We start from the raw sequence: 25,414 nt of genomic DNA, 5'->3' as shown, positions 1-25,414 counted from the left end.
TCCAACAGCATAGAATTCAATACAACATCACATTTTTATTTTCTGTTTGCAGGAAGAAGATTTGGTGTTGTAGAGGAGACGACATCTTCAAGGCAAAACCTTAGACCTCATTCAACATCACCCAATGGTGCAATCACCCTCAGGATTTACACAAGCTTTGATGGAATAATAAAAGACACAAAAAATAACTCCATAGTGCTCCACCTGCCGCACCGGGAGGCGATGGCTGTTATATTTAAGGACCCACCCCATTTTATTTACCCCCGATCTCACCCTCTTTATCCCCGCCTACCGCTTCATATTGTTCTCTATATGTATGATCACAGCCTATTGTAAAGGAAGCATAGCCTACTGAAAAATACCGCTAAAAACAGGATCCTTCAAAAATGAATCCTTTTTATTTACCATTTTGAGTTTTATGTTTATACCGGAGAGAATAGCGAAGATGGGCTGCTGCTCGGGGAGGTGTATGTTGATGTTCTTCTGCGCTCTTCAGCTGGTAAGCGCGTTATTGAATTGTAGTAAAAACAAAAGTCTACTTGCTGCAATTTTGTATCTAATTTATGAATCTGTCATTGTATATGACATTTTACGTTGTGGTATTAACTTCGAGACGAGTTTCTGAACATCTCAAGTCTTAAAGTCTAGTCTTTTAAATAGTCCATTGTTTGAAAGAAGAACGGTTTTGTGCCAATAACCGTAGTTTTTCATTTATAATTATTACAAACATAGACTATAATTGTAGGCTACGTATAGGCCTACTTTTGATTGCTATATATATTGGAAGCGTTTGTTTACCTCGTCAGATTATAGGCTGCACATAAACACTTTTGGACAGTTATCTATTATAAAAAGTAGGCTAATTATTGTAAAGGAGTACACACAAAACTAGACCACTTTTTTTTTTTTTTGCAATATAAGACTACAATGAGAACTGAAGTGCAAATAATAGGCCTGCATTATTGTATAGCATATATTATGTATATAGCTACTGTGTTTGTTGTGCACATCGTGTATTTATAGCTTTCCTTATATGTAAACATTTGTTGTTCTTTTCTCTCATCTTTATATTGTTATATTCTATTTTTACTGTAATGTGTTTCTCTCACATATGTATTAGTTCAGACTTGTTTTGCTGCTAATGCACCATAATTTCTCTCAAAGGTTTTTTAAAATATCCATCATCCATCCATGATATATTGGATTCATGTGGTCATCTCAGTTCAGTAGTTGCACCTGTGTTCTCCACAGGAGGAAACCCTCTTGTTTCAGTGCTGAACACCAACAGAGACAGTGACCTACATCCCTGTTGTTATTCTGCTTAACCTTTGTATAGCTTTTAACTTTGGTCTAACCTTAGCTTTTCTGTCTTTCCTTTCTTTCTATAGCCTGTGTAAATGTGCATGAAAGAAAGAGTGGAGATGCTTATCCAGTTATATATTTTTAAGTCAGCATTATATATTAGCAATCTGATATAACATCATATTTAGACTATAATCTCAGTGGATTAACTCAGCCTTGACCTTTTTTAAAATGCTGTCACCTACTAAATAAATGATGAAGATTGAGTAAGACAGTGCAGAACAGAAGCATGCTGTTATTAGTCTTTACAGTTGTGTACATTTGATCTCAGGATGGCTCAAAAAGAAAACATAGCTGTATGGTTTAACCAGTTTAATGAATTCAATTTACAATTTCACACCTTTTACTGCCAGTGAATAGAAAAAGAGAGGTCTGCTGCATGTCTGCCATACCATGTCCAAGTTTGTGTAACATTTGGCATCTATAATTCTTGGCTGAACATTCATCTGTCATGTCAGCTATATCAACAGGTTCAGCCACTGTTGCTCTGTGTAATGGTGGTTTCATATTTCCTTTAAATATTTCAAATGAGTTGGAGAGCGTCCACGTTTATGAATTAGATTTACCAGGATGGATATATATTGTATATTCTGAGTTTGGAATGCAGATGTCTGTTATCAAAAGCGGATAGCTCATCTGTATCTGTGAAAAATCTCACTGTTTTATGTTTGGCTGGTTAAAGTCAACGCACCTCATGCTGGAACACAGCGGATGGGGACTGTGGTGAAGACATGCTAAGAATGGTTGATTTGAAGTGGAACCTCTGGGAACAGCTGGTACACAGCAGCATTATGGCATATAGAGAGAGATTGTATGGGGGATGGGTGTTTAGTGGCAGAGAGAGGGTTTATGACTGCTGCAGTGAAGCTTTATGAGAGGAGCAGCATCCCCCACACCCAGCACCTCCCCTCTGAATCATACATCTCCTCTCACTGAGCCTCTGACCTCCAAGGAGGGCCCTCATCTCCTCTCCTCTCGCTCACCCTTTCTCCCTCCCGCCCTCCTTTTCTCTTTCTCCACCTCTCACTCTCTGTTTCTCTGTCACACGCTTTGTACCCCATTGGCTCTGTTACCCTGGCAACCCTGAGTAAAAAGCCAGCATGTGGAAAAACAGAGGTGGGGGTTTTGATTGTGTGTCTCTGGGAAAGAGAGATGGGGTCTCCATCATTATTGTGTTTGGGGCAGCATGAGACTGTTTTTTTGTCTGTATGGATGCAAAGTAGCTGGTGGTTTTACTGTTTTAACAGTTTGTAGAGATCTTGATCATATCATACTCTCTGTCTTTTTTCTAGATCACTGCTGTGGAGAGACAGGTGTTTGACTTTCTAGGTTACCAGTGGGCATCCATCCTTGTCAACTTCCTGCATGTCATTGTGGTGATATTGGGCTTGTTTGGGACAGTCCAGTATAAGCCCCGCTATGTAGTTTTGGTGTGTATACTGTATTTACCTCATGACATTTTGAACTTTAATAAGTATGTTAAAACTTGTTTTATTATTCAAGTTCAAGTTTATTTGTAAAGCGTTTTTTACGATACAAATCGTTGCAAAGCAGCTCTACAGGAAATTAAGTTTCCATAATATATTTATATATTGCAGAACCTTAATATATTTAACTTATGGCAAAATTTGGTAATTCTATGTTGTCTGAGCAGTGGCATCCTCTGAGGTCCTCTGAGGGGTTGGCATTATCTTTTCTCAGGTGTTCGGTCATCTCAGATCATTTAAGGGTTGGATCCAGACTGAAGTTTCTGTAATTCCTAGTTACGCAGAAACAGAGAAACAAATAGAGACATAATTAGCGTAGCTGCTGTTCTATCTAAGCAAAAATGATTTGTTCAACCCAAGCTAAAGAATAATAATAATGTCCATTTGATCAGATATAACTGCAGTACAAGATTATGAGATGCATTATGTGAATGCTTGGCTAAAGAGATGTGTATTTAATCAAGATTTAAACAGAGAGAGTGTGTCTGAACCCCAAATGTTATCAGGAAGGCTGTTCCAGAGTTTGGGAGCCAAATGTGAAAAAGCTCTACCTCCTTTAGTGGACTTTGCTATCCTAGGTACTACCAAAAGTCCAGAGTTTTGCGACCTTAGAGAGTGGGTTGGATTGTAGCGTGGTAGAAGACATTATAACAACAATGTAACATAACTTATTATTCATATAAAATAAATTACTCATACTTATTATTTATAAAACACTGGTATTGTATACAAAAAGAATACCTACATGAATAAATGTATTTAAAGGTTTTTTATTAAAATAAATGTATTAAATTCAGTAATACATTTTAATTGATTAATATTATCAAGTGTATTTATTTCTTTATCAAAAACGAATGAATAAATACCATTCAAAAGTTTGGGTTTAGTAATTTTTTTTAAAGATATGAATGCTTTTATTTAGCAAGAATGCATTTATAATGTTACAACAGATTGTTACAAATGCTGTTCTTTGGAAATTTCTATTCATCAAAAGAATTCTGAAAAAATATATCACAGTTTCCACAAAAACATAAAGGAGCACAAATGTTTTTAACAATGATAATAATAAGAAATGTTTCTTCAGCATAAAATCAGCATTATTTCTGAAGGGTCATGTGACGCTGAAGAAAATTCAGCTTTGTCATCACAGGAATATATTCATATAGAAAACATAATTCAGATATTTGTAATAAAATTTCACAATATTGCTGTTCATTGTATTTTAGATCAAATAAATGCAGCCCTGGTAAGCATAAAAGATGTTTCCAAACTTTTTAAGGGTAGGCTATATAGTCTAATACAGTAATTTGGTTGTTTACACAGATATGGATTTTTGTTTAATGAAGTTAACTAGATGTGACGCCGAAGGAATTTTCAAAAACTCTGATGTCCTTTCCTTTTCTTTTAGTATATAGTCTGGACCGTGTTTTGGGTGACTTGGAATGTCTTTATCTGTTGCCTTTATCTAGACCTTGGAGGACTTTCAAAGGTAAAGAGCCCCATTACTCATATGGGTTCACATACATTCGTGCCATTGGTATGAAATGATATCATCGCTGTGGTATAAGCTTACAAACCACAGATGAATAGGATTAAACAACATTTTAAACTTGCACGGCATGTTTCCTTAGTACTACAGCATTAAATTCAGTAGTGTTTACAAAGCCATGAAACTGAAATTCAAAATGCTGTGCTCTTGCAGGACAGCAATTACCTGTCATTGGGACTTTCATCTTACCGTTCATGGTGGAAGGACAACGGTCCAGGCTGTGAGAACAGAAACCTCCCAACCACTAGATGGGAGCATCTGGAAAGTCCTGCTCTGGTCTCTGAGCTGGGCTGTGTGTTGGAGTATCAGTACATTGAAGTTATGCAAAGCGCCCTGCAACTGTTCATTTCTGTAAGACCCTAAAACTGAAGAAGTCATTGTCTGTTAAAGCTGAAGTGTGCAGAAATAATGACTGTTTTCAAACAGGTTTCCTGAACATTTCTCACAACAATGCTGCTGTGTCAGGCATACCAACTTTGCTACCTACAATTGAATATTGTTATGTTGGAAAATTACTACAGTTTTAATATGAATTCTTATGCTTAAAATTTTCTGAGATTCATCCATATACACCAATATAGAGATATAGAAAGATTAAAAAAAAGTGCCTTGTATGTGACTTTACTGAAGCTTTGTTTGTTTGTTTGCATGTAGGCCCTGGGATTTGTATTTGCCTGCTATGTTGTCAACATCTTCAATGAAGAGGAAGACGCATGTTTGTAAAATAATTTTCATCTTATACCTTTTAAAAGTGGATTTTGTGATTTTTGTGTATGTTTTGTGGGTTCTTATTCATCTTCCTAAGCAACTGATATTACTTAATGTGAATCTAATTTTCTATCTGCATTGTGTTACTTTTCAGATTTGTATAAGTGACAGTGTCCAGATCTCATCAACATCTCAACAGAGAGAATGAACATTGAGAAGGGAAAGAGATGGAAGAAAAGGACATTAACCATTCTCAAAATGGACCAGATTGGATGGATTCCAAATGATGTATCCTATACATGTATAAACATAACAATACACACAAATTAAGAAAATAAGAGTGATGTGAATATGAACATGAAAATTAAAAGGTATGTGTAATGACACATTGAACTCTACAAGTGAACAAGAAGCAAGTCACAAGGCATCTGTGTGACTATTCATCCAAAGCCAAAGGATACAGCAATGGACCTCACTTTTATGTGCTTTTATGAATACATATTTATTTTCGTTTCAGGATATGATTCTTCTGTGAAACAGTTTTGCACCGTTTAATTACGTGGCTTCTAATTTTACATTTAAAATTGTAACCTATATTTTGTGCATTTCAAACATATTGTAAAGATCTCTTTCAGTTTAATAGTGGAGATTAAATGAAGAAGAATGAATAGCTTTACATGTTCTTGTGTCATTACATAGCGAAATGCTGTTAAATGTTTAATGATCAACATCTGTCTCTTTTACTATCGGAAACACAAGCCATATTTGTGAGAGCAAGTATAGGAGAGAGTAATTGCTATACCTGCATGTGCTGGTCTGTGTCTTACAAGCAAAATAGAAACATTGTAAATTAACACATGCGGAACATCAAAACTCATTGTGTAAATGTAAATAATACAGCATTTACTGAACACTGTATTTTGAATGCTGACTGTAGTGAATCATATAATCTTTTATTTCGTTACATCATACCTGTAGTGCATATCTCAATAAATATTTGTTTGGAAAACACCACAGTTTATAGGGAAAAGGCACTTTATTTCGTTAAGGTTTCTCTGTCAACGAGTTTTGTTATGTAGTCGAGGAAGTTCCCCTATTGACTCGCGTTACACTGACACCTAGTGGATAAAATGAGAAAACCGCAAGTTGAATAAGTGTTGGGGGGAACTGTTTGTATATGCATATTAACCATAAAAGCATTAGGATACCAGCAATCTTGATAAATAAACCGGATTATTATGTATGTCATCACTATGTGCAATATGATACAACATTTTATTATCCTAGGACAACATAAGACATCAGAATCAAAATCCAACATGTATCACTTTCAAACTATAAATATTTAAACTTTAGGAAATTCAGCAAAAGCATCTCATCAATAAAGCTTTTGCATTATCGGTGAAATGGGTGTTATGTTGAAACAGAGCTGCTCCCTACATGGTTCCAGTCTCCTATTGTTTCCTACTGCAAACTTATTAAACAGAAAGACCCCCATCCCACCCATCTCTGACTAAGATCAATGGCTAGATCTAAATATCAATTAGCTACCATGAATGCCCTTTATCAGCATGAGGTTGAGCTGACACAAGAGTGCTCAGTGCTTGTTAATGACATTCTTTTAACAGTGAAAATGTAAATGATAAAAGTATGTGGTGGCATGGCTTAGGCTTATGCTAAATTTAAATTACAAGCTTCTTTTAAAAAAAAGAAGTACATTTTTCATCTTCCCAGGCAAGTGGTTTAATAAAGCTTGAAGAAAATGACAAGTAATCAAGCTTGTCAACAACATCTGGTGTGATGTATGCGCCTGTAAGTTTTTAGGAAATTTTGCACATATTTATGAATATGTGAACAGAAACCAGAGGAAAGGACCAAATGAAACTCCATTATAGTATTCAATAAAAAAAGTATAATGTTTTTAATATTTTATCATCTATAAAGGATGGTTTGTGATTGTCAATTATTTTTGTCTGAATTAAAACACAAATCCATTCAATATAGGCTAATAAACTAATGTGACGTCCTCTGACAAACATGGCATAGCCTACTAGGAGGCAAGAGCTGTGGTGAATGAATGAATGAATGAATGAGATTTCAAAGATCAAGTGGAGGAATCAGTTAGCTTTCATTTCTACATAAAAGCATAATCTTTATATTTTATTTTTAAATAATTTATTATAGAAGTTTATACGATTAATATGTAATTATAGGTAATATAACAATGCCAAAACGTAGCCTACAGCACTTCTCATTTAGTAACATATTATACTGCGCTTTAAATGTCTTTAGGCAATTATTAGAAGGTAGAACACATATGAAATAGTTTATTTACTAAGAGAAAGAAGACATTTATTGAGTAAGAACTTTTTTCCAATTTTCTCAGGTTGATCACCTCCGCATGGCCACCCGGTCCATGTGGCGTCAGTCCCTCCGCGCAGATCCCGGATGGAGCGGCCATTGGGCGGAAGTGAACAGAGGTGCACAATAACTGCGGGCTGGGAGGAGGAAAAAATATATATACACTTTGAAATAAATTTACACTCGGAGTGTGACAGCATTGGATTAAACCCCAAAACCGCGGAGCCTCTGATACTCTCGGAAACATCCTCAGGCTGGACTTTTAGTGCGCTCGCGAGGACCGGATCGCCGGAATCAAGTCGTGGAAGTTGCTGAAAAAAGCGCAGTTCAGCCTGCACGGAGCCGAGAGGAACCCACGGGCTTCGGGTTACGCCGAGCACCCTCGCTGCTGCTTCTTTTTCTTTGCAAGACTCTTGTTGAATCTAAAGAGGCCCTCTTGATGAATTATGTCTACCACCAGTATTGACCCACAGGTAGGTTGGAGTGGCACGGCGTCGCTAAGGCCTTTAGGAGGAGCAGGGAATGCGCGTGTAGCCTCCGCTGCTTCTGCGGAGACATTACGGGCTTCTGCCTCTGCTTGCTTCACACAAGCGCGATGGCTAACGAGCTAGCATTTTTCCCACTCGTTTTATTGAATACTACATCGCGTTTCTTCGGTCCAAACAGACATTTCCGTTCGATACATCACAAAATGCGTTTTGGTCCAGTGTAGCATCAGGATAAAACTTAATTTGATACACAATTCTCTCTCATCTCCATCCGAGAGTTATAACCAGTTTTCTCTGGACTTGGGCTGATCTGCGTGGTCGACGAAATCTTTAGCTATCCGGGTGGACCTGTAATTCCTTGATTGACTAATTAAATATCAACATAAGCCCCCGTTTCTCTTTAATAACGAATGGCGAGCGACTCCTGATAGGGCATTGATTTATGCTCTGATGGAGCTGATGCTGATTGATTGCTGATGCTCTGATGGAGTCGATGTGGATTAAGAGCATGACACGTTGTGTAGTATTTATATGTTAAACACGAAGACCTCGTGTTTAAAACTACAATTCAAAGGTGTTAATGTTTTATCTTGTTTTTTTTTTATCCATCTCTAATCACCGACTGAATGGGAAGACATCCAAAGGGCAAGACGCTAAAGGTGAGTTTGCTGAATAACATGTATGTCTATACAGATTTAGAAATGAAACGTCCAGGATAGGCTCATTCCTTCATGTTAAATCCAGTTTTACCATTATTAATGCTCTCGGCTGTTAAGTCAAATTCGGGCATTCATTCTGTCAAGGCCTGGTTGCTGTGTTGGTCACATATCATTTAAATAATGTTGTTTGAGAGCTTAATCAATCACCTGATGGAGCCATAGACTTCCTTGGAGGCCAGAACTGCTCCTGTTGGATTAACACCACTCCGACACACCAGTTGGCAATGGGAGCTTGGTGTTTGAGCGTATTAAATAGTTTATGCTTCATAATTCTGTAGCGTTAACTACTGTAGTTTGAATTTTGGGCTTGGGTAATTTTAGATGGTCCTCTTCATCTATGACTCTGTCTGTAGTATCGTGGTGGTCAGACAGAACGTGTGGTGAATGACTCACTGAGATCAGTGGGGTGAACTTCACATTACTGTAGTCGTTTATCATTTGTTGAAGATCTAAAACATGAATGGTGTAGCATTGGTCAAGTGATGTCTTCCAAGGGACAGAGAAGGCTGTTGGATTTAGCATGTGCTTTGAGTTTATCAGATGTAGTGATTTGAGAAGTAACCCTGATGTTTAACATCGTTCTTTATTTCAGTGCAAAATGGCTCTCTTCATCAGAAGGAAACAGTCCACGACAATGACTTTGAACCATACCTCACTGGCCAGTCTAATCCGGTGAGAAATAGAGAAAAACTTTTAAATCAGCATGTATTCTCTGAAAACATATCTAATGTTTTTACAGTGTTGCTTCTCAGTATATGCATGTTTTTTATATTTTTAAGAAAACAAAATACTGAATACGATTTTAAGTGCATTGTCCTTGTAGGCTTCTGCATGTTAAAAAACAGTATTTTTAACCATAGTATTATTACTTTACTATATCTGGCTCTGAAAGAACTATTCTGCTTTTTTTTTTCTTTTCTTTTTTATACTGAGGAAGAGAAGCATTGTAATAACTAGTTTACAGTGGGAAATTTGTCTGTACAGTTAAAAAATTGACAACTTTTCTGCTGTTGCAATGTTGGCAGGGGAAAAAACTATTAACCAGCTAGGTTTTACTCTGGGAAATCTGACTGTAGTTTTTTTTTAATTATTATTATTATTATTACCAGTACATTACCACAACAACAGTACATTACTAAAAGGAACTGGTTGTACAATACGTCATTGTCTATAAATTGTTCTGGAGTTTAAAATAAATTTTCTTTTGAATATGGAGTGTTTGCAAAGATTCTGGTCTGAATTAGTTGACCAGTGTTGTTTGAATTAGTATATGTGACCCTAGACCACAAAACCAGTCATAAGGGTCAGTTTTTTTTTAAATTGAGATTTATAGGATAGGACAATATTTGGCCTATATAATAGTATATTATATATAATATTTGGCCTATATTTGACTATATAATAGTCGTAATAAAGATACGACTATTTGAAAATCTGCAATCTCGAGAAAAATCTAAATATTGAGAAAATCACCTTTAAATTGGTCCAAATTAAGTTCTTAGCAATGCATATTACTAATCAAAAGTTAAGTTTTGATTTATTTATGGTAGGAAATGTACAAAATATCTTCATGGAACAGGATCTTTACTTAATATCCTAATGATTGTTGGCATAAAAGAAAAATTTATTATTTTGACCCATACAATGTATTGTTGGCTTTTGCTACAAATACACCTGTGCTACTTAAGACTGGTTTTGTGGTCCAGGGTCATATATTTGGTTTGCATTTTGTCATTAATTCTAACAACTCTATTTCTGATTATCCTTCAGAATAACAGTTACCAATCAATGACCGACCCATACCTGTCTAGCTACTATGCCCCCTCAATTGGGTTCCCGTACCCCCTCAGCGAGGCCCCCTGGTCCACCGGCGGAGACCCGCCAATCCCGTACCTCACTCCGTACGCCCCCCTCAGCAATGGAGACCATCACTTCATGCATGACACTGTGTTCGGACAGCCAGGGGGTCTGGGAAGTAACATCTATCCACACCGCTTTAACTTTTTCCCTGAAAACCCAGCGTTTTCCGCCTGGGGTACGAGCGGCTCCCAGGGCCAGCAGACTCAGAGTTCTGCATACGGGGGCAGTTACAGTTACCCGCCCAGTTCTTTAGGTGGCACCCTGGTACCCGATGGGCAAACGGGCTTCCCAAGTGACACCCTGAATAAGGCCCCAGGTATGAACAGCTTAGACCAGGACATGGTGGGGTTGAAGATCGGCAGCGATGTGACCGGAGGTGGTTCCGGAGTGAAGACGGTGGGCTCGGTGATTGGTGGAGGGCCGGTGGCGGCAGCTGTGGCCACGGGTAACGGCGGGACTCCACTAGGGCTACCGCCTCCCAAACCCACATCCTGGGCAGCCATCGCCAGCAAACCGGCCAAGCCTCAGCAGCTGAAGGTGAAGAGCAAGCCGGGGATGCCCATGGCTGGAGGCACTCTGCCCCCGCCGCCCATCAAACACAACATGGACATTGGCACCTGGGATAATAAGGGGCCTGTGACTAAAGTGGCCTCGCCACTACCGCCCCACCACCAGCAGCAGCCTCCGCTCCACTCCCAGGGTCACCTACCGCCTCACCCTCACGGTCTCCCGCCCCTGCCGCAGCCCCCTATCCCATCTGCCCAATCACTTGCCCAGCAAATGGCGATGCAGGGTCCACCCCCTCCACAGCCTTACCAGAACCACACCCCTGCTCCTCCCCCTCAAACCCGGTGGGTTGCCCCGCGTAACCGCAACCCTGGTTACGGTGGGGGTGGCAGCGTGGACAGCAGCGGCTCGTCGAGTGGCGGAGGGGTCGGCAACGGTGGTGGCGGTGGACCTCTGGGGTCTGGTGCTGTGGAATCCCACCCGGTCCTTGAAAAGCTGCGTGCAGCGCACAGCTACAATCCCAAGGACTTTGATTGGAACCTGAAAAATGGCCGGGTTTTCATCATTAAGAGCTACTCTGAGGACGACATCCACCGCTCCATCAAGTACTCCATCTGGTGCAGCACGGAACACGGAAACAAGCGGCTGGATTCGGCCTTTCGCGCCATCAACGGCAAGGGTCCTGTCTATCTGCTATTCAGCGTCAACGGCAGTGGACACTTCTGCGGCGTGGCGGAGATGCGCTCGCCCGTAGACTACGGCACCAGCGCCGGCGTTTGGGCGCAGGACAAGTGGAAGGGCAAATTCGACGTGGACTGGCTGTTTGTTAAAGACGTGCCCAACAGCCAGCTCAGGCACATCCGCCTGGAGAACAATGACAACAAGCCTGTGACCAACTCCCGTGACACGCAGGAGGTGCCTCTGGAGAAGGCCAAGCAGGTGCTGAAGATCATCGCCACCTACAAACACACCACCTCCATCTTCGATGACTTCTCACACTACGAGAAACGGCAGGAGGAGGAAGAGGTGGTAAGAAAGGTAGTGCTTTTTCTAACCTTTTTTTTTTTTTTTTGCTTAACAATAGCTGCATTGTTTAGCTAATGATTGGGATATTGTTTTTTTGTTTTTTATATGAGATTATTAGCTATCTTGAGGTTTAGAGATGCATACACTGAAGGAAAATCTTTCTGTTTCGAGGTGAATGACAATAAGCAGCGATTTAACCAAAGAACTTTGAACGGCATGTGAAGCGTTCAGGCTACTGTTCATGTCATTGAAACTGCCTATGTAAATGTTACAGCTGTTTTTAAGTGCCATAGATCAGTGCATGTCTACCTGGTTGTTTTGGAATGCTTCATGCTCTTTGCTATTGCTGTGGATGCTTCAGTTATTTCATTATTCTGTCTTTAATATTTCATCCATTGGTGGTTTTTGGTACTGTGATGCTCCAAGTATTAAGATGCTAATAAAATTGTATTGTATCAGATTTCTGGTGACAGTAAGCAAAAATACATGTCTTAAACTGGCTCTACTTTGCTCATTTTAAATGTGGTTTTATGGTTATGGATAAATTTGGCAGTTTTATGTTGAATTTTGTTATTGGCATTTTTATTCAACAAAATTAAGACAGTGCTGACGTTTTTGATTTGAGTCCAAGGATTATTGATTTTAATCTCTTTCTTTTATCTCTACTGACAGAACCTAGAGCCTGCTCCTCTCCAGAACCGATCCCGACTGGATCAAGTAAGCTTTTCTTTTTTTATTGTTTTTCAGGGCTAACATGGTGTTAGAAGATTTGGAAATGTCAGAGAATTTTGAAAATTGTTATTTCCAGATTAAGTTTGGAATGTTTTGTATTTATGCTCAACTCTAAAATATTTAATTGGTTATGAATTCCGCTTTTTTTAATGTAGCTGTTGTCTTGCTGCTCCTGTAACACTCATTTGACTTTAAAACATATTCTGTTAAACTGTACTGTTTAATCACCTACAACAGTTTTACTTAGAAAATTCCCTGAGGACTGTGTTTAGTGAAATGTCTAGAGAAAATATTTTAGAATTTTATTTGACAATGCACCTAAAATATAAATTTTATTCTAAACACCCCACTTTAAACTATGAAAGATCATGTACTTCCCTGTTCTTGGCATGGAAATTGCTTTAGAAGCTGATGTGACATGAAACAACTGACAAAATAAATCAGTCACTCCTTATGAGTGTAACTGTTTTTAAAGATTTTAAAAGTAGTACAAAATTATGCCTTTTTATTGTTGGAATACAATGGTTTAGTTTTTGATTTCTCTGTACATCAAAGTAAACTTCCCTCCATTTCTCTCTCTCTGTTTCTCTCTTGCAGGACCGCCAGAACCGAAATAAACAATAGAAGGCTGCCCCCTATATATGATGAGCAGTTGTTTTAGGACTGACCATTTGAAAATAAAATTTAAAGAGGACACAAGATGAAATTTAAAAAATAAACAATCATTGTTTTTCTATTTAATTCTGGTGACTTCGGCCAGCGTCAGACTCGAGCCTCTGCGCCTCCGGCTTCACCTGTGGGGGCTGAAATCGATCAGCACCTCTCAACGTCACGTCATCATTTTGATTTCTTTTTTTTGTTTTGCTGCTTTTCTATCATTTGGTATTGTTTTCGTACACCTCCCTCCCCCCTTTGACCAACCTATATCTGCACAAGTCTTTTATTTCATCCTGTGTTTTTGTTTCTTCAGCCCCACTGCTCCTCATCATGCCCTTCAGAGTTGGTTAAACGAGTGGGTAGTGACTTCTGTGATGTATGTATGTGTGTGTATCAGGGAAGGTGGCGGAGTGTTTGTCAGTCATGTGATATGGCAGAGTTGAGGGAGGGGGTTGTGTTCAGACTCTGCTCTGGTTGGGGGAGGAGGAGGGGGGGCATCTCCAGCATCAGTAACTGTAACGGGCCAGTTTTACGTTCTGTAGACACAGATTTGTTGAGAATCGTGCAACTGCATAGAAGGGACAGTGATGTGTCTTGACATGAGATGATGTTATAAAAACTATATTTTTGAATTATGTAACACTTGACTTTTTTCTTTTCTTTTTTTTTTGTTCAGTGACGAGCCACTTTTGTCACAGGTTTTGTTTTTTCTTTTCTGTTTTTCCTGCTTGGAGCCTTAACATTTTAAAGCTACGGAAACCGTTTAATAATGGCTGTTCTATACCTCAAATGAAACCGCGTTATCAGGGAGACGACATCCCATGCATCCTTAACCAAGGGAAGTCAACATTGTCACTGGCTGGACTACAAAAAACAAAAAAAAAAGTCAAACTGTTTTTGTTGAGGTTCAGAGCCCAGTGCTCAGACTCTGTTCCCATACACGCTTAATGTTTAAAGAGCAGAAATGTAACTACTTCCTGTTCCAACCCCGCCCAGCAGAGGTCGCTGTTTCTTTAAGCCAATCTGAGAGATGTAGCAATTCACTGCTTTTAATTTGAAATCACTTTAGATGCATCACCTCTTTTTGTTTTGTTCTTTCTTTTCTTAACAGATTTAATTTTATCGCTTTTTTCCCTCCCCATGTCCTCAGTATATTGCTAAGCTTTAACGTAGGATCATATAATTATAACAATTACGAAGAACACCTCAAATGTGTAACCTGAAAATTAATGTTACTGATTTACTGTTAAAAGTAAGAAAAACAAACAAACAACAAAAAAAAAAGAGTATATGGTTTCTGTGCGTGATTTTTTTAGGACCTGCTTGCTGTTTTGTGTGTTTGTGTGTGGGAGAGCGGAATTGAACCATGTGAGGGTTTCAGATTTCTATAGTCATATAACAAAAAATTCATGAAAATATATGAAATACTAAAAATATTAAAAAAGGAGTTACAAGACAAACATTTAAGTCACCCCTGAAATGAATATGCATTGTATTGGAAGGTCACTATCACGTTCTTAGATTTGATCATGCTCATTATTAAAATAATACTATATGGTGTAATTGGTGTTTGAAGGTGTTCTTTTTACTGCCTTGCTTTGTTGGGAAAACTGTCTGTGTTGTTACTATACTAATTGTTTTTGCATCAAGATGCAAATTTGAGTCTCCAAAAACCACAGGATACATATTTATGTCACTGTCACTTCTGAAATCTGTCAAATAAGCTTAGAAATACAAATGTGGAAATACTGTAATTCCCTCATCTCAGTATCCTCACCAATGCTTCATAAATGTTCTTTTTGGCTAAGTTTTGACAGGGTTAAATAGTTCATTTGTAAACAAATTTCTGAAGTTGTGTTATTGGTCATTTTTAGATATGCAGATACTAGTGCAGAGAATATTTTATGCACTCCACCTTAACCATTCATTGTTGAGTTGAAGAGAATGAGCAGTGTTTATCTACAAGCATTCTGCTATAAGCCTATACTGTAAAGGTTGAATAGTGTAAAGATGGTAAAGATGCTTTATTATGCGCACACCTGCCACTTGCTCAGACTGCTGAGATGGAACATTAGTTCAAATAAACAGCCAATGAGAGCTACATCAGCACACTGTGGTCAAACGCAGAGGTCATGTGTGGCACATAAAAAATAGCATTATGATTTCCTAAAAGTCATATACAAATATTAAAATAGGTGTTGTATTTATTACTAAAACAGCTCAAAATATAACGCTATCGCTCTTGTATGAGAGTTAAATATCTAGATAACTGAGTACAGGACCATCTGTATTGATTGGCTGCCCTCTTGTTCTACTCATCTAGATAACAGAAAGTAGAGTTCTGGCCAGAAATAAAAACTTGAAGCAAGATTTCTAGACAAGCAACAGATTTGCATGAAATAAGGGTTTATTGACAGGTAAACAAAGTGACAGATCTTGGCAGAGGATGCTATGCGGATTAAAGGATTGAACAGTTTTGATATTTGAAAACAGTAAGTCATATTCTATGCTATACAATAATGTCCTCCTGACCCGCCATTTTTTTCTAAACATATTCATATATTTCAGTTGAATGCAGTATTTATACAAGTATACACTCAATACAAATTAAATCAAAGACAATAGCCAATACAAGACCAAACAGTGATCACAGAACATGATAATGCAGATAACGTTTGATTAGCCATTCTTTTCAGGATATACTATTGACCTTCTGTCTTTGGTTTTTCTGCGTTTTCAGTTTTGCAATGGGAACCAGATTTCTTTTGTACACAAAAACCATTCATGTATATCTGGCATTTTAAATATTTGCTCAAGATTCCTTCAAGCAGTGCAGTGTCTATATTAGCAAATCCCTATCATATTCTTTGTTGTTTAAACTGCATGGCATGATTAAATCGTGGGATATATGAATCTATTAAATAGTCTTAAATCTACTTTATTATTGTTACTATGCTATATGACAATGACTTCATATACTAGTAAAAATAGACTTAGTGATATTCAAAATAAAATAATATTAGCTTTTGAATTAGAAGAGGAATTTCACATTCCTGTCAGCTCCCGAAATTAATATTCCTATCATGCGCCTGCAAACCAAGCGGCCTCAGTTCCTGTTCAGCTCTTTGGCTTTATTAGCCTTCACTTCTGATCTGCGCATCTGTGCTGTTCATTTTCCTAAACGATACAGGTTCGCCGTTTTAAGGCCCCTCTCTTGGCATTCACCGCGTGCCTTAATTGTATGGATATTAAATCAAGGTCCGCCGTGAACACGCAGAGTGGCGGGCCCGTGTCACCACCCTCCATGACGCGCGCGCCAGAGCAGGCTGCTCTTCAAAGAGTAGGCTACCGCAAAGAGGGGATGTCGTAATGCGTTTTGACAACACGCCGACGACAAAACGTCAAAATTACAATCACGATAGTGTTTCTACATTGTTTTCTATGTCAATTTCGCGTGAAACACAGTCAAATACCAACGCACATATTGCGCAGAGCAGGCCAACCAGTGGCCTATATTCACTCCCTTTAAGAGCAAGTGCTCTGCAGCCCCAATTCAAGCAGCCATGGCTATTGTCCTCCTTCTTTTGGGTCTCTGGGATTTGTGTGGCAGTAGGGTTAGGAATTCAAAAAAATGTCAATGCCCAAATATAGCATATCATGAATAAATCGCTGTCGTATAGACCAAGGAATTGACTGCAGGCGACAGAATGAAAGCGACGAAGAAGGTAGCATCCGTCCGAAGGGCGCGCATTGTTATGATTATCACTCATTTTGCTGACCTCTGCAGTAGTGCATCCCTTAGACTACATCAAGTGTAAACAAAACACTTTTAAAATCTCAAAATACACAATCAACTATTTTACACAAAGCTGTCGACCAACCTTATTCAAAATAATATCCCCGCCAAAACAAGCCAAATGACTGAAACACCACTAAAGTCCCCCGTAAACACGATGCTCCCTTTTCTCCGTCGAGCATCTTTTGAGCTGCCTCCGTATCCCTCCTGCATCCCGCAACGAGCAAAGAGGTCACGCCTGTCGTTTACCGCCGAAACACACCGATTGTATTCCGTTTTTAATCGTAATCGTCTTCTGCTGCAGTGTTAAATGGCCTCGTTTGCGTCTTGGTTGCACTGATCCCTTCTGGAGAGATTAGTGCTTCCTCGCGTCCCCGCGCGCTCGCCCTCCACTGCTGATAGGACTAAAGCGCGAGAGGATTACATCGGGACACGGTGACGTCATGAGCCGCACCGAAGGCCCCCTCCCCTCCCGTTCACCAAATCCCCATCAGTACGGTGCCCTTGAAAACCAGTGAGGCTGACATTCAGAGGACTGAGAGCCAACGCTCTTTACGTTCAGTCGAGTTGATGTAGTAGCTACCCAAAATTGTCCATAACCACAGTTGCTATTAGAAATGTCCCCGAGCACTCTAAACAATGTCTGCCACGGTCAGTTCATGGTTTATCACTTGCTTCACATACTTCTGGATAATTTATTTCCAGACTATAAAGAGGGACCAATCGACAATGCTATTCAATCCCCACCGTCTCAAACCTGCACTGCATGCGGACTCTGGAAGGATGTAGTAGGCTACATTTAGTCTTAATATATAGCTAAACATAAATATGAAATACGTCAGCTACGAACTAAGTAGTCATAGTCCATGCACGAATTATTCAATGATTTGAATTGAATAATTCAGTGACATTAATTTTCGGGGAAGATCTCTGGCAGCAGTTTTGTGGAGCGCCTAGCCATCAACTAACCGCTAATTATCTTAAAGTCAGCATGAAATCAAAATTTAATATTCTTATTTTTTTATGGAATACTGTAGTGTTTATTATAAATAATTTATCCGTGCACTTCATTATTATTATTTTTTTTAATGTGCCCTGGTAATCTTTAATCAAAAATGTTAGCCTCCCCCTCTTCTCTTCCGGTCACGAGTAATGGCGGAAGGGCGGAGCTAGTGATGTGAGGATAAAAGCTGGGATAAACGACAGGAGAAGAGCTGAAGCTGATGCTTCACTTTATAGCACTGACACCAGTCATGACTCATGAGGGAGTACGTTACCCTTAAACACTGAAAATATATTAGGATATTACCACAACATTACTCTTAGGACATCGCAAACTAATTTGTTTCATGAATATGACTTAACCTGATGGGGGACGCGCTCAGTCATTCAGGTAATCTCTCTATATAACTAATAAATAACTCATTTATTCATGCTTAGATGTTGGCGGTGAATCCAGTGGCGAGAAATCCCCCACCACTAACTGCAAACTGGCATTTCAAATATACCTCCATTTTGTTAGTAACGCCCCAACTTCCAACGATCCAATCAATTCCCGAAGGATGAAATCAAGTCCCGCCTCTCTTTCACTCGGATATACGTCACAGTAGAGAGAAAAAGACAGTCGCAACTTCCGTTTCATGCCGATTTTAAATAAAAAAAAAAAACAAGATGAGTTAATCTATAAAATAGTGATAAGTAACTCAAATGGATTTTAGGTTCGATACTTTTTGTAGCAAAATAGCCTATGCTAGTGTCGCTGTTGCTGAAAGAGATTTGTGTGCGTTTTGCGACATTTCACCTTGTAATCTTTCGTACTTTCATAGTTAAACGTTTTAAATCGCTTTTTTTAAGTATACATACCCTGCATATTCATTGAGAGTTCAAACCTTAATTCGAAAATGTATAATAGGCTAGGCTACGTACCCTAGTTGCAGTACAAATAGGCTACATTTAATAAGCACTACCCCAGATTCTTTGGTTGCACAAATTTCTATGAATTAGACCCATCCTAAACATTTGTGAATCGTAAACAAATAGGCCCATCTAATTTCTACAAATGAGAGCCAGTGGGAGGATAGGAAGTGAAGGGATTTGAATATTTAGGAAGCCTAGAAGCCCATAACCCACATGCGATTTCATCGACCTGACAGTTTGCTGCAGTAGCCTAGTCTATAATCCATCCACCATCTTGAATTCACCTAATTCTTAATCCCCCTTAGTTCGACTGTAAATGTGTAAAATCCCAGAATAGATACTCAACTGGGAAAACGGTTATTTATTCTTCCCCTGAAGCGATATTTTGGGCCTACTTCCTTCTCCATTGCACAAGGGAGGAGTTTTGTCTTTGCATTACAATACCTGCCGGACCATTCATCCCGTGCATCCCTGCTCTTCAGCGGCCTGTCCACCCCACAGCGCGACAGGGGCCTCTCACAAAACGACACCACTAATGCGAGTTAGTGCAGGAGGGAGGCTTTGGTGATGCAGGGGCACAATTTAGCTGCTTTGTCATTGACGAGGAGTCAAGATAATGTAGATGAATAAGAGCTGAGGAAGCTCTTTGAGTTTAAGTACCTGCCTGCACCTGCTTCTACTGTCATGTATGGGCTATCTAACCCTGCTGTCGAGATCAAAGAAGCCCCTTATTCTGTAAGGGATTATTAAAAGATGTTTAAACTTGCTCGTTTAAAAAAAGATTGTTACTGTACTGCAAAGCAACGAGTCAATTTTGACCCCCCCCCCCCCCCCCCCCCCCAAAAAAAATATAATAATAATAATAATACTATATATATATATATATATAGCTAGCCTAGGCTATAGCTAGATTAGATTAGATTAAACTTTGTCGCTGTGCAGAGCCAATGAAATGCAGTTATATAATATAGCCTATACACGCTAAAGCAATTATGAAACAAAATTCACAAACAGAAAAAAAATATGCTAAATGCAACATACAAAAATATCAAACAACTGTTTTGGTCACCTATCATAATTAATAAATTGCATAAATGTATAACATTATGAAAAATAATCAAATAGTCATGAGAACAGAGCAAATACAATATATTTTAATAACATTATATAGCCTATGTTAAATGAAAGAGGGAAAAAATAAATAAAAATTAGCCAAAAATGTATGTGTATAAAATACATTTAGTAGCTTACATATATTTTTTTCCACCTTCCATCTTCCGTATTGCTTGAAATGTTCCTTATTTCACCCTGTTTGATAATTTTCTACAACTTTCCTCTTTTCCTCTCTTACAGTCTTATTTTTCTGCACCCTCTTTTACTTCCACTCTCCCTCTCTCTTTCTTTCACCCTCCTTCTCTCTTCCTCCCACGTGTTTCTACACCACTCTCTTCAGTATGAGATCCACTCTGCCCTACATGTCTCAGCTGATTGGACCAGCTGCTTAACTCAAGTTCACCATAGCAACTATGATTCAGTCGCCCAGCAACGGGTTTTACTTTCACCCCACTTCCTACCTCAAGGACCCCCATCTCCCCACAGCCAACCATCCAGTGGGTGAATCTGCTGATAAGTGATAAAGTGTGACTGTCTTACCTGGTATCTACCTGGTAGTTCATAGCAGTGGGTAGCTGAGATCCATGAGAGGAAAGATGTGTTCCAAATCTGACAGAAACTGAAAAAAAATATTTTCTGTATTTTGTGATTTATTTGTGATTCTGATATTCTGGGTATATTTAGTATACACAGTGGGGCAAATAAGTATTTGATACACTGCCGATTTTTCAAGTTTTCCCACTTTCCCCAAAGAATGGAGAGATCTGTAATTTTCATCCTAGGTACACCTCAACTGTGAGAGACAGAATATATATATATATATATATTTTAAATCCAGAAAATCACATTGTATGATTTTTGACTAATTAATTTCCATTTTATTGCATGAAATAAGTATTTGATACAATAGAAAAATAGAACTTAATATTTGGTACAAAAACCTTTGTTTACAATTACAGAGGTCAGACGTTTCCTGTAGTTCTTGACCAGGTTTGCACACATTGCAGCAGGGATTTTGTCCCACTCCTCCATAGTCTTCTCCAGATCTTTCTGGTTTTGGGGCGGTCGCTGGGCAATACAGAGTTTCAGCTCCCTCCATAGATTTTCTATTGGGTTCAGGTCTGGAGACTGGCTAGGCCACTCCAGGACCTTGAAATGCAGGGATAATTAAATATAATTTAATTTTAATATAGAAATATTTGTGGTCATTACAGCCATTATCATTACATTACAATATTGATCTTTATTTAATCAGTCTAATCTGATTCAGTTTAGGCTATCTAATTCAACATAGAAACAGAATGAATAGAAATTGGCAGGCACCTTCAAGTCATAAGCAATATAGCGATGAGAGGGTGTGCTTTAATTTCCATACATTATTACATCAGTTACTGGGTGATCTCTGCATCTCCTTTGTTGTGTCCTCAATCCCTCCTCTCCTATTGTTTTATTATGTTTGACAGATAGAATGGGAGTCCTTAACTATGAGGTCATGTGATATATTTCTGGTCATGTGTCATTTACTGAAGTGAAGTCTTTGGGCGTGTTCGACTTGAAGCGGCGCTGCGTAGAATGATCAGTGTATGACATCAAAGTACCGCGAGAGAGATAAGAGAGCAGACGGATCCTTATGCTTTCGAATAGCTCTCGCGGTACTTTGATGTCTAAACTGATCATTCTGCGCAAGTCAAACGCGCCTCAAGCTACACTATATGGCAAAAGGCCATGTGCTGAGCAACAGAACTACCGCATTCAAGGCCTAGAAAAGTCCAAGCTTAATTTGATGACGAATGCATCGTGATACTGTCATGAACACGCATTGAAGACTGACAAGGAAGAGAAGAAATTGTTGAATAATGTCCTTATTTTTGTTTTTTTTTCACACAAAAAAGTATTATTGTAGCTTCATAAAATTAAGGTTGAACAATTGATGTCACATGACTGATGTCCTTACTATGTTTGGGCCTTGAATGTGTCAGTTTCGTTGCTGTCTGTGCAGGGTCAGAAAGCTCTCGGATTTCATAAAAAATATCTTAATTTGTGTTCAGAAGATGAACAAAGGTTCCAAACCCCTTGAGGGTGAGTAATGATGACAGAATTTAAATTTTTGGGTGAACTATCCCTTTAAGAGTAGATTTATTTGATAAATTCACACAGAAAACATATTATGAACAATGTTTTTTGGTATGAACCTGAAAAGTCTCATTTGTTTATCCAGCCAACCCGATCTCGTGAAAGTACGTATCGATAGCACGAGTTTATGTTTCGATTTGGCATACTATTTATACTCAGAAATTGACTTTGGCGTGCATATGATACGCAATGGGTAGGATTTGCGTGTGGGGTAGATGCTTATCATATGTACACGAAAACGGCGTTTCACATGCACGCCAACAAATTGCGTATTATATGCACATCAAACACATGCATATCTTATACACCAATGTCAATTTCTGATTTTCTGTTTGTATTTGGCGTACTATTTATATGCATTTTCATGAGACCGGGCTCATCCAGCACTGCAAATAATACAAAATGTTTTTTTGTTTTTCAAATATTTAATATAATTTCCCTGAGTCTGTCATTATTTTTCATATTTATGGCTAATAGAATCATGTTTGCATTTGAATGATTAGAATAAACAAATTAGGGCATCAACTCTCACTTATTGAGCAGATGTGTTTCTCCTTATCACAAAATACTGGATTGCCTTCCATCAACCCCCTCCAGGATTTCTCCACTGCTGCAAGTCTAATTTTAATCATGCTCATTTGCATTAGTAAATGATGACTAATTAATCAGACTTGTTTGGGGCATTTCTCGGGTATGGGAGGAATATTGAAAATTGTTTATTAGGCTATATCATTTTTGACTGACATAAAATCTGTTTACACATTGGGGGCCAACTGTTTTCCTAAAATAAATCCTGTTACATTATTTTTTTATCATTTACATTACCATAGGCCTACTGTCATTCAAAAACAGTGTTTGTGTGCAGTCCAGTTTCCTTCCGACTTTTTGAGGGAGATTTTTGAAAATGTCTCCACTCTCTTTCGTGCGTAGATTAACACAGCAGTAATTTGGCGTGATGACCCAGTTCCCAAAAGCAAAGCCAGTCTTTTCCATTCCTCACAAGTCAGTTTATAGCCATGACAGAATATCAACAATATCAAATTATCTGGAGCAGATATTTGACCAGTTGGCATATAATGATATAAATGACAATAAAATATTAAATAATTGCTTAAAATAATTAGCCTCTATATTATAGCTTTAATTATTTGCTTTCATTTAGGCTACAATTCTTTACTGACATTTGACATCCCCAAACTATTCAGTTTCACAATTATGAACAGTTGTGGATGTCGACTAAATGTTTATGAAGTCAAAATGCCATCTTCACGTAAACATATTTTTAATATCACTGTTATTATGACTGTAAAACAATACGTTTCCTAATGCAAAAACAGCACCTGTTTGTTGTTTGTGTGACGGGACGCAGATTTGATTGGACAGACTGTTAATCCTTCAAAAGTTTCGACAGGTCAAATAGGCGTTTACTGCAGCAAACTCTAACGACAAGGGACGTGGACAAATAATTCAATCATATTTGCAGACAGAATGAACATCAGGAGAATGAATCCTCTGCCGGTTGGTGACCAAGACTGTGAACTGCGCTTCCACATCTCCATGAGCAGCTCGCCCTACGGCCAGAGCCTCGATGAAGGAGTTCCCACACACCCCTCCGATGAATTAACCACGGGCCATCGCATAATCGAAGAGACAGCATTGGAGATTGACAGAAAAAGTTTTCAGTGTCTGGAAAAGGGATTTCACGGAGACTCGGTGCCGAGCAGCGGAGCAGTCAAGAAGCCCAGAGCGCCGCGGCTGTTTATCAATGCGCGTGAACGGAGACGCATGCACGATCTTAATGACGCGCTGGATGACCTGCGAGCGGTCATACCGTACACACCGAATCAAAACGTGAAAAAACTCTCCAAGATAGCGACGCTGCTCCTGGCCAAAAACCACATCCTGATGCAAGCTCGGGCCTTGAGGGAGATGCGGAGGATAGTTGAGCAGAACGTTACACGGAATATTATTATGACACCACATATATTGTCAGATTGAGTCTTTAGCGTGTTATCTGAAGCCTCATAGTCACATTTTCTGTCACTTATGTTTTAACCTGTGGAATTGTAATCAAAATAAATTGCTAATAATAATAAAAAAAACATTGCTGTCAAGACAAGTTTGTCTCGAGTTTTCAAAAGAAAGGAAAAGTAGCCTAAAGAGTTTTGTTTCTGAAAAATAGGCCTGTTTATTCATTTGATGTAGCTTATTTTGAAACATGGCAAATGGAGTTGGGCTACTAACATGCAAAAACATGATCAGAGTGTAAGTTAAATAGTCTTTACAAGATTTAGCTTAAACAGCTAATCATTAAGAACAGGATGCATTTTTAAAAATGCAAAAATAGAGTATAGTTTTTAAAGCATCATAAAACCATGTTCCACAAAAGACTTTTCTATAGTTCTTTGAAAGCATGGTGTTTAAAAAAAAAAAACAGGACCCATACACATATATAAAAAAGAACCAAGGAAACTTGTACACTTAGCTTATGATAATGAAAAATATAAAATCTGGGTCCAGTTGCAAACTTAGCCACTATAAGCCTGTTTTAGTCTGATTAGCCGTTAGTCAAGGGGTAACAAGTCTTTAATTTTTCATATAATACCAATATACATGTCTCTTTAATGGGGCACAAAGAAACACTTGAACACCTTTGATTTAATATTTTTTTTTAATCAAATTGAGAGTTTAAAAAAATACATATTCATTCCCTCAAAATCACAGTTAGCCTGTTTACAGAATGTCAGTCTTTGATACAAATTGATTTTATTAACACAATAAATATATCCGAAATAAAATCACACAATACAAGTATGTCACAGACGAAAGTTTTATTGCATCACCTGTTTTGTCTGAGAAATAACATATGGTGTGGTTCAAACTCAAAGCACAAAAAACCCCCCCAAAAAACACACATTTTCATTGGCTCCTGGTCATCATCAGCACAACTTAACGCTGTTGTCATTTTATTGTTATGAGGAGTGAAAGTAAACAATAGA

At 38.5% G+C, this 25,414-nt stretch overlaps 2 protein-coding genes across 3 annotated transcripts; both read left to right on the top strand.

Annotated features, from left to right (window-relative positions):
* Positions 1 to 52: 52 nt before the first annotated feature.
* nkain5 (sodium/potassium transporting ATPase interacting 5) lies at positions 53 to 6,121 on the top strand. The gene is made up of 6 exons (XM_079382168.1): positions 53 to 499; positions 2,655 to 2,792; positions 4,258 to 4,338; positions 4,552 to 4,749; positions 5,053 to 5,113; positions 5,261 to 6,121. Exons 1-6 carry the CDS (start codon positions 419 to 421, stop codon positions 5,272 to 5,274), a joined length of 573 nt encoding a protein of 190 aa, XP_079238294.1. The 5' UTR covers positions 53 to 418; the 3' UTR covers positions 5,275 to 6,121.
* Positions 6,122 to 7,545: 1,424 nt separating this feature from the next.
* Positions 7,546 to 15,017, top strand: LOC306847775 (YTH domain-containing family protein 1-like). Of its 2 annotated transcripts, none has more exons than XM_079381922.1 (6): positions 7,546 to 7,940; positions 8,590 to 8,614; positions 9,267 to 9,346; positions 10,445 to 12,070; positions 12,740 to 12,784; positions 13,397 to 15,017. In XM_079381922.1, the coding sequence occupies exons 1-6, from the start codon at positions 7,914 to 7,916 to the stop codon at positions 13,421 to 13,423; spliced, it is 1,830 nt and encodes a 609-aa protein (XP_079238048.1). In that variant the 5' UTR covers positions 7,546 to 7,913; the 3' UTR covers positions 13,424 to 15,017. The 2 variants fall into 2 exon arrangements, with proteins under 2 accessions (XP_079238048.1, XP_079238047.1); XM_079381921.1 differs by having other exon boundaries at positions 10,445 to 12,079.
* The last annotated feature ends 10,397 nt before the right edge of the window (positions 15,018 to 25,414 follow it).

Source organism: Barbus barbus (genome assembly GCF_936440315.1).
Source record: "Barbus barbus genome assembly, chromosome: 28".
In the NCBI taxonomy this organism is placed as follows: Eukaryota; Metazoa; Chordata; class Actinopteri; order Cypriniformes; family Cyprinidae; genus Barbus; species Barbus barbus.
This window is presented reverse-complemented; position numbering and strand designations above follow the sequence as displayed.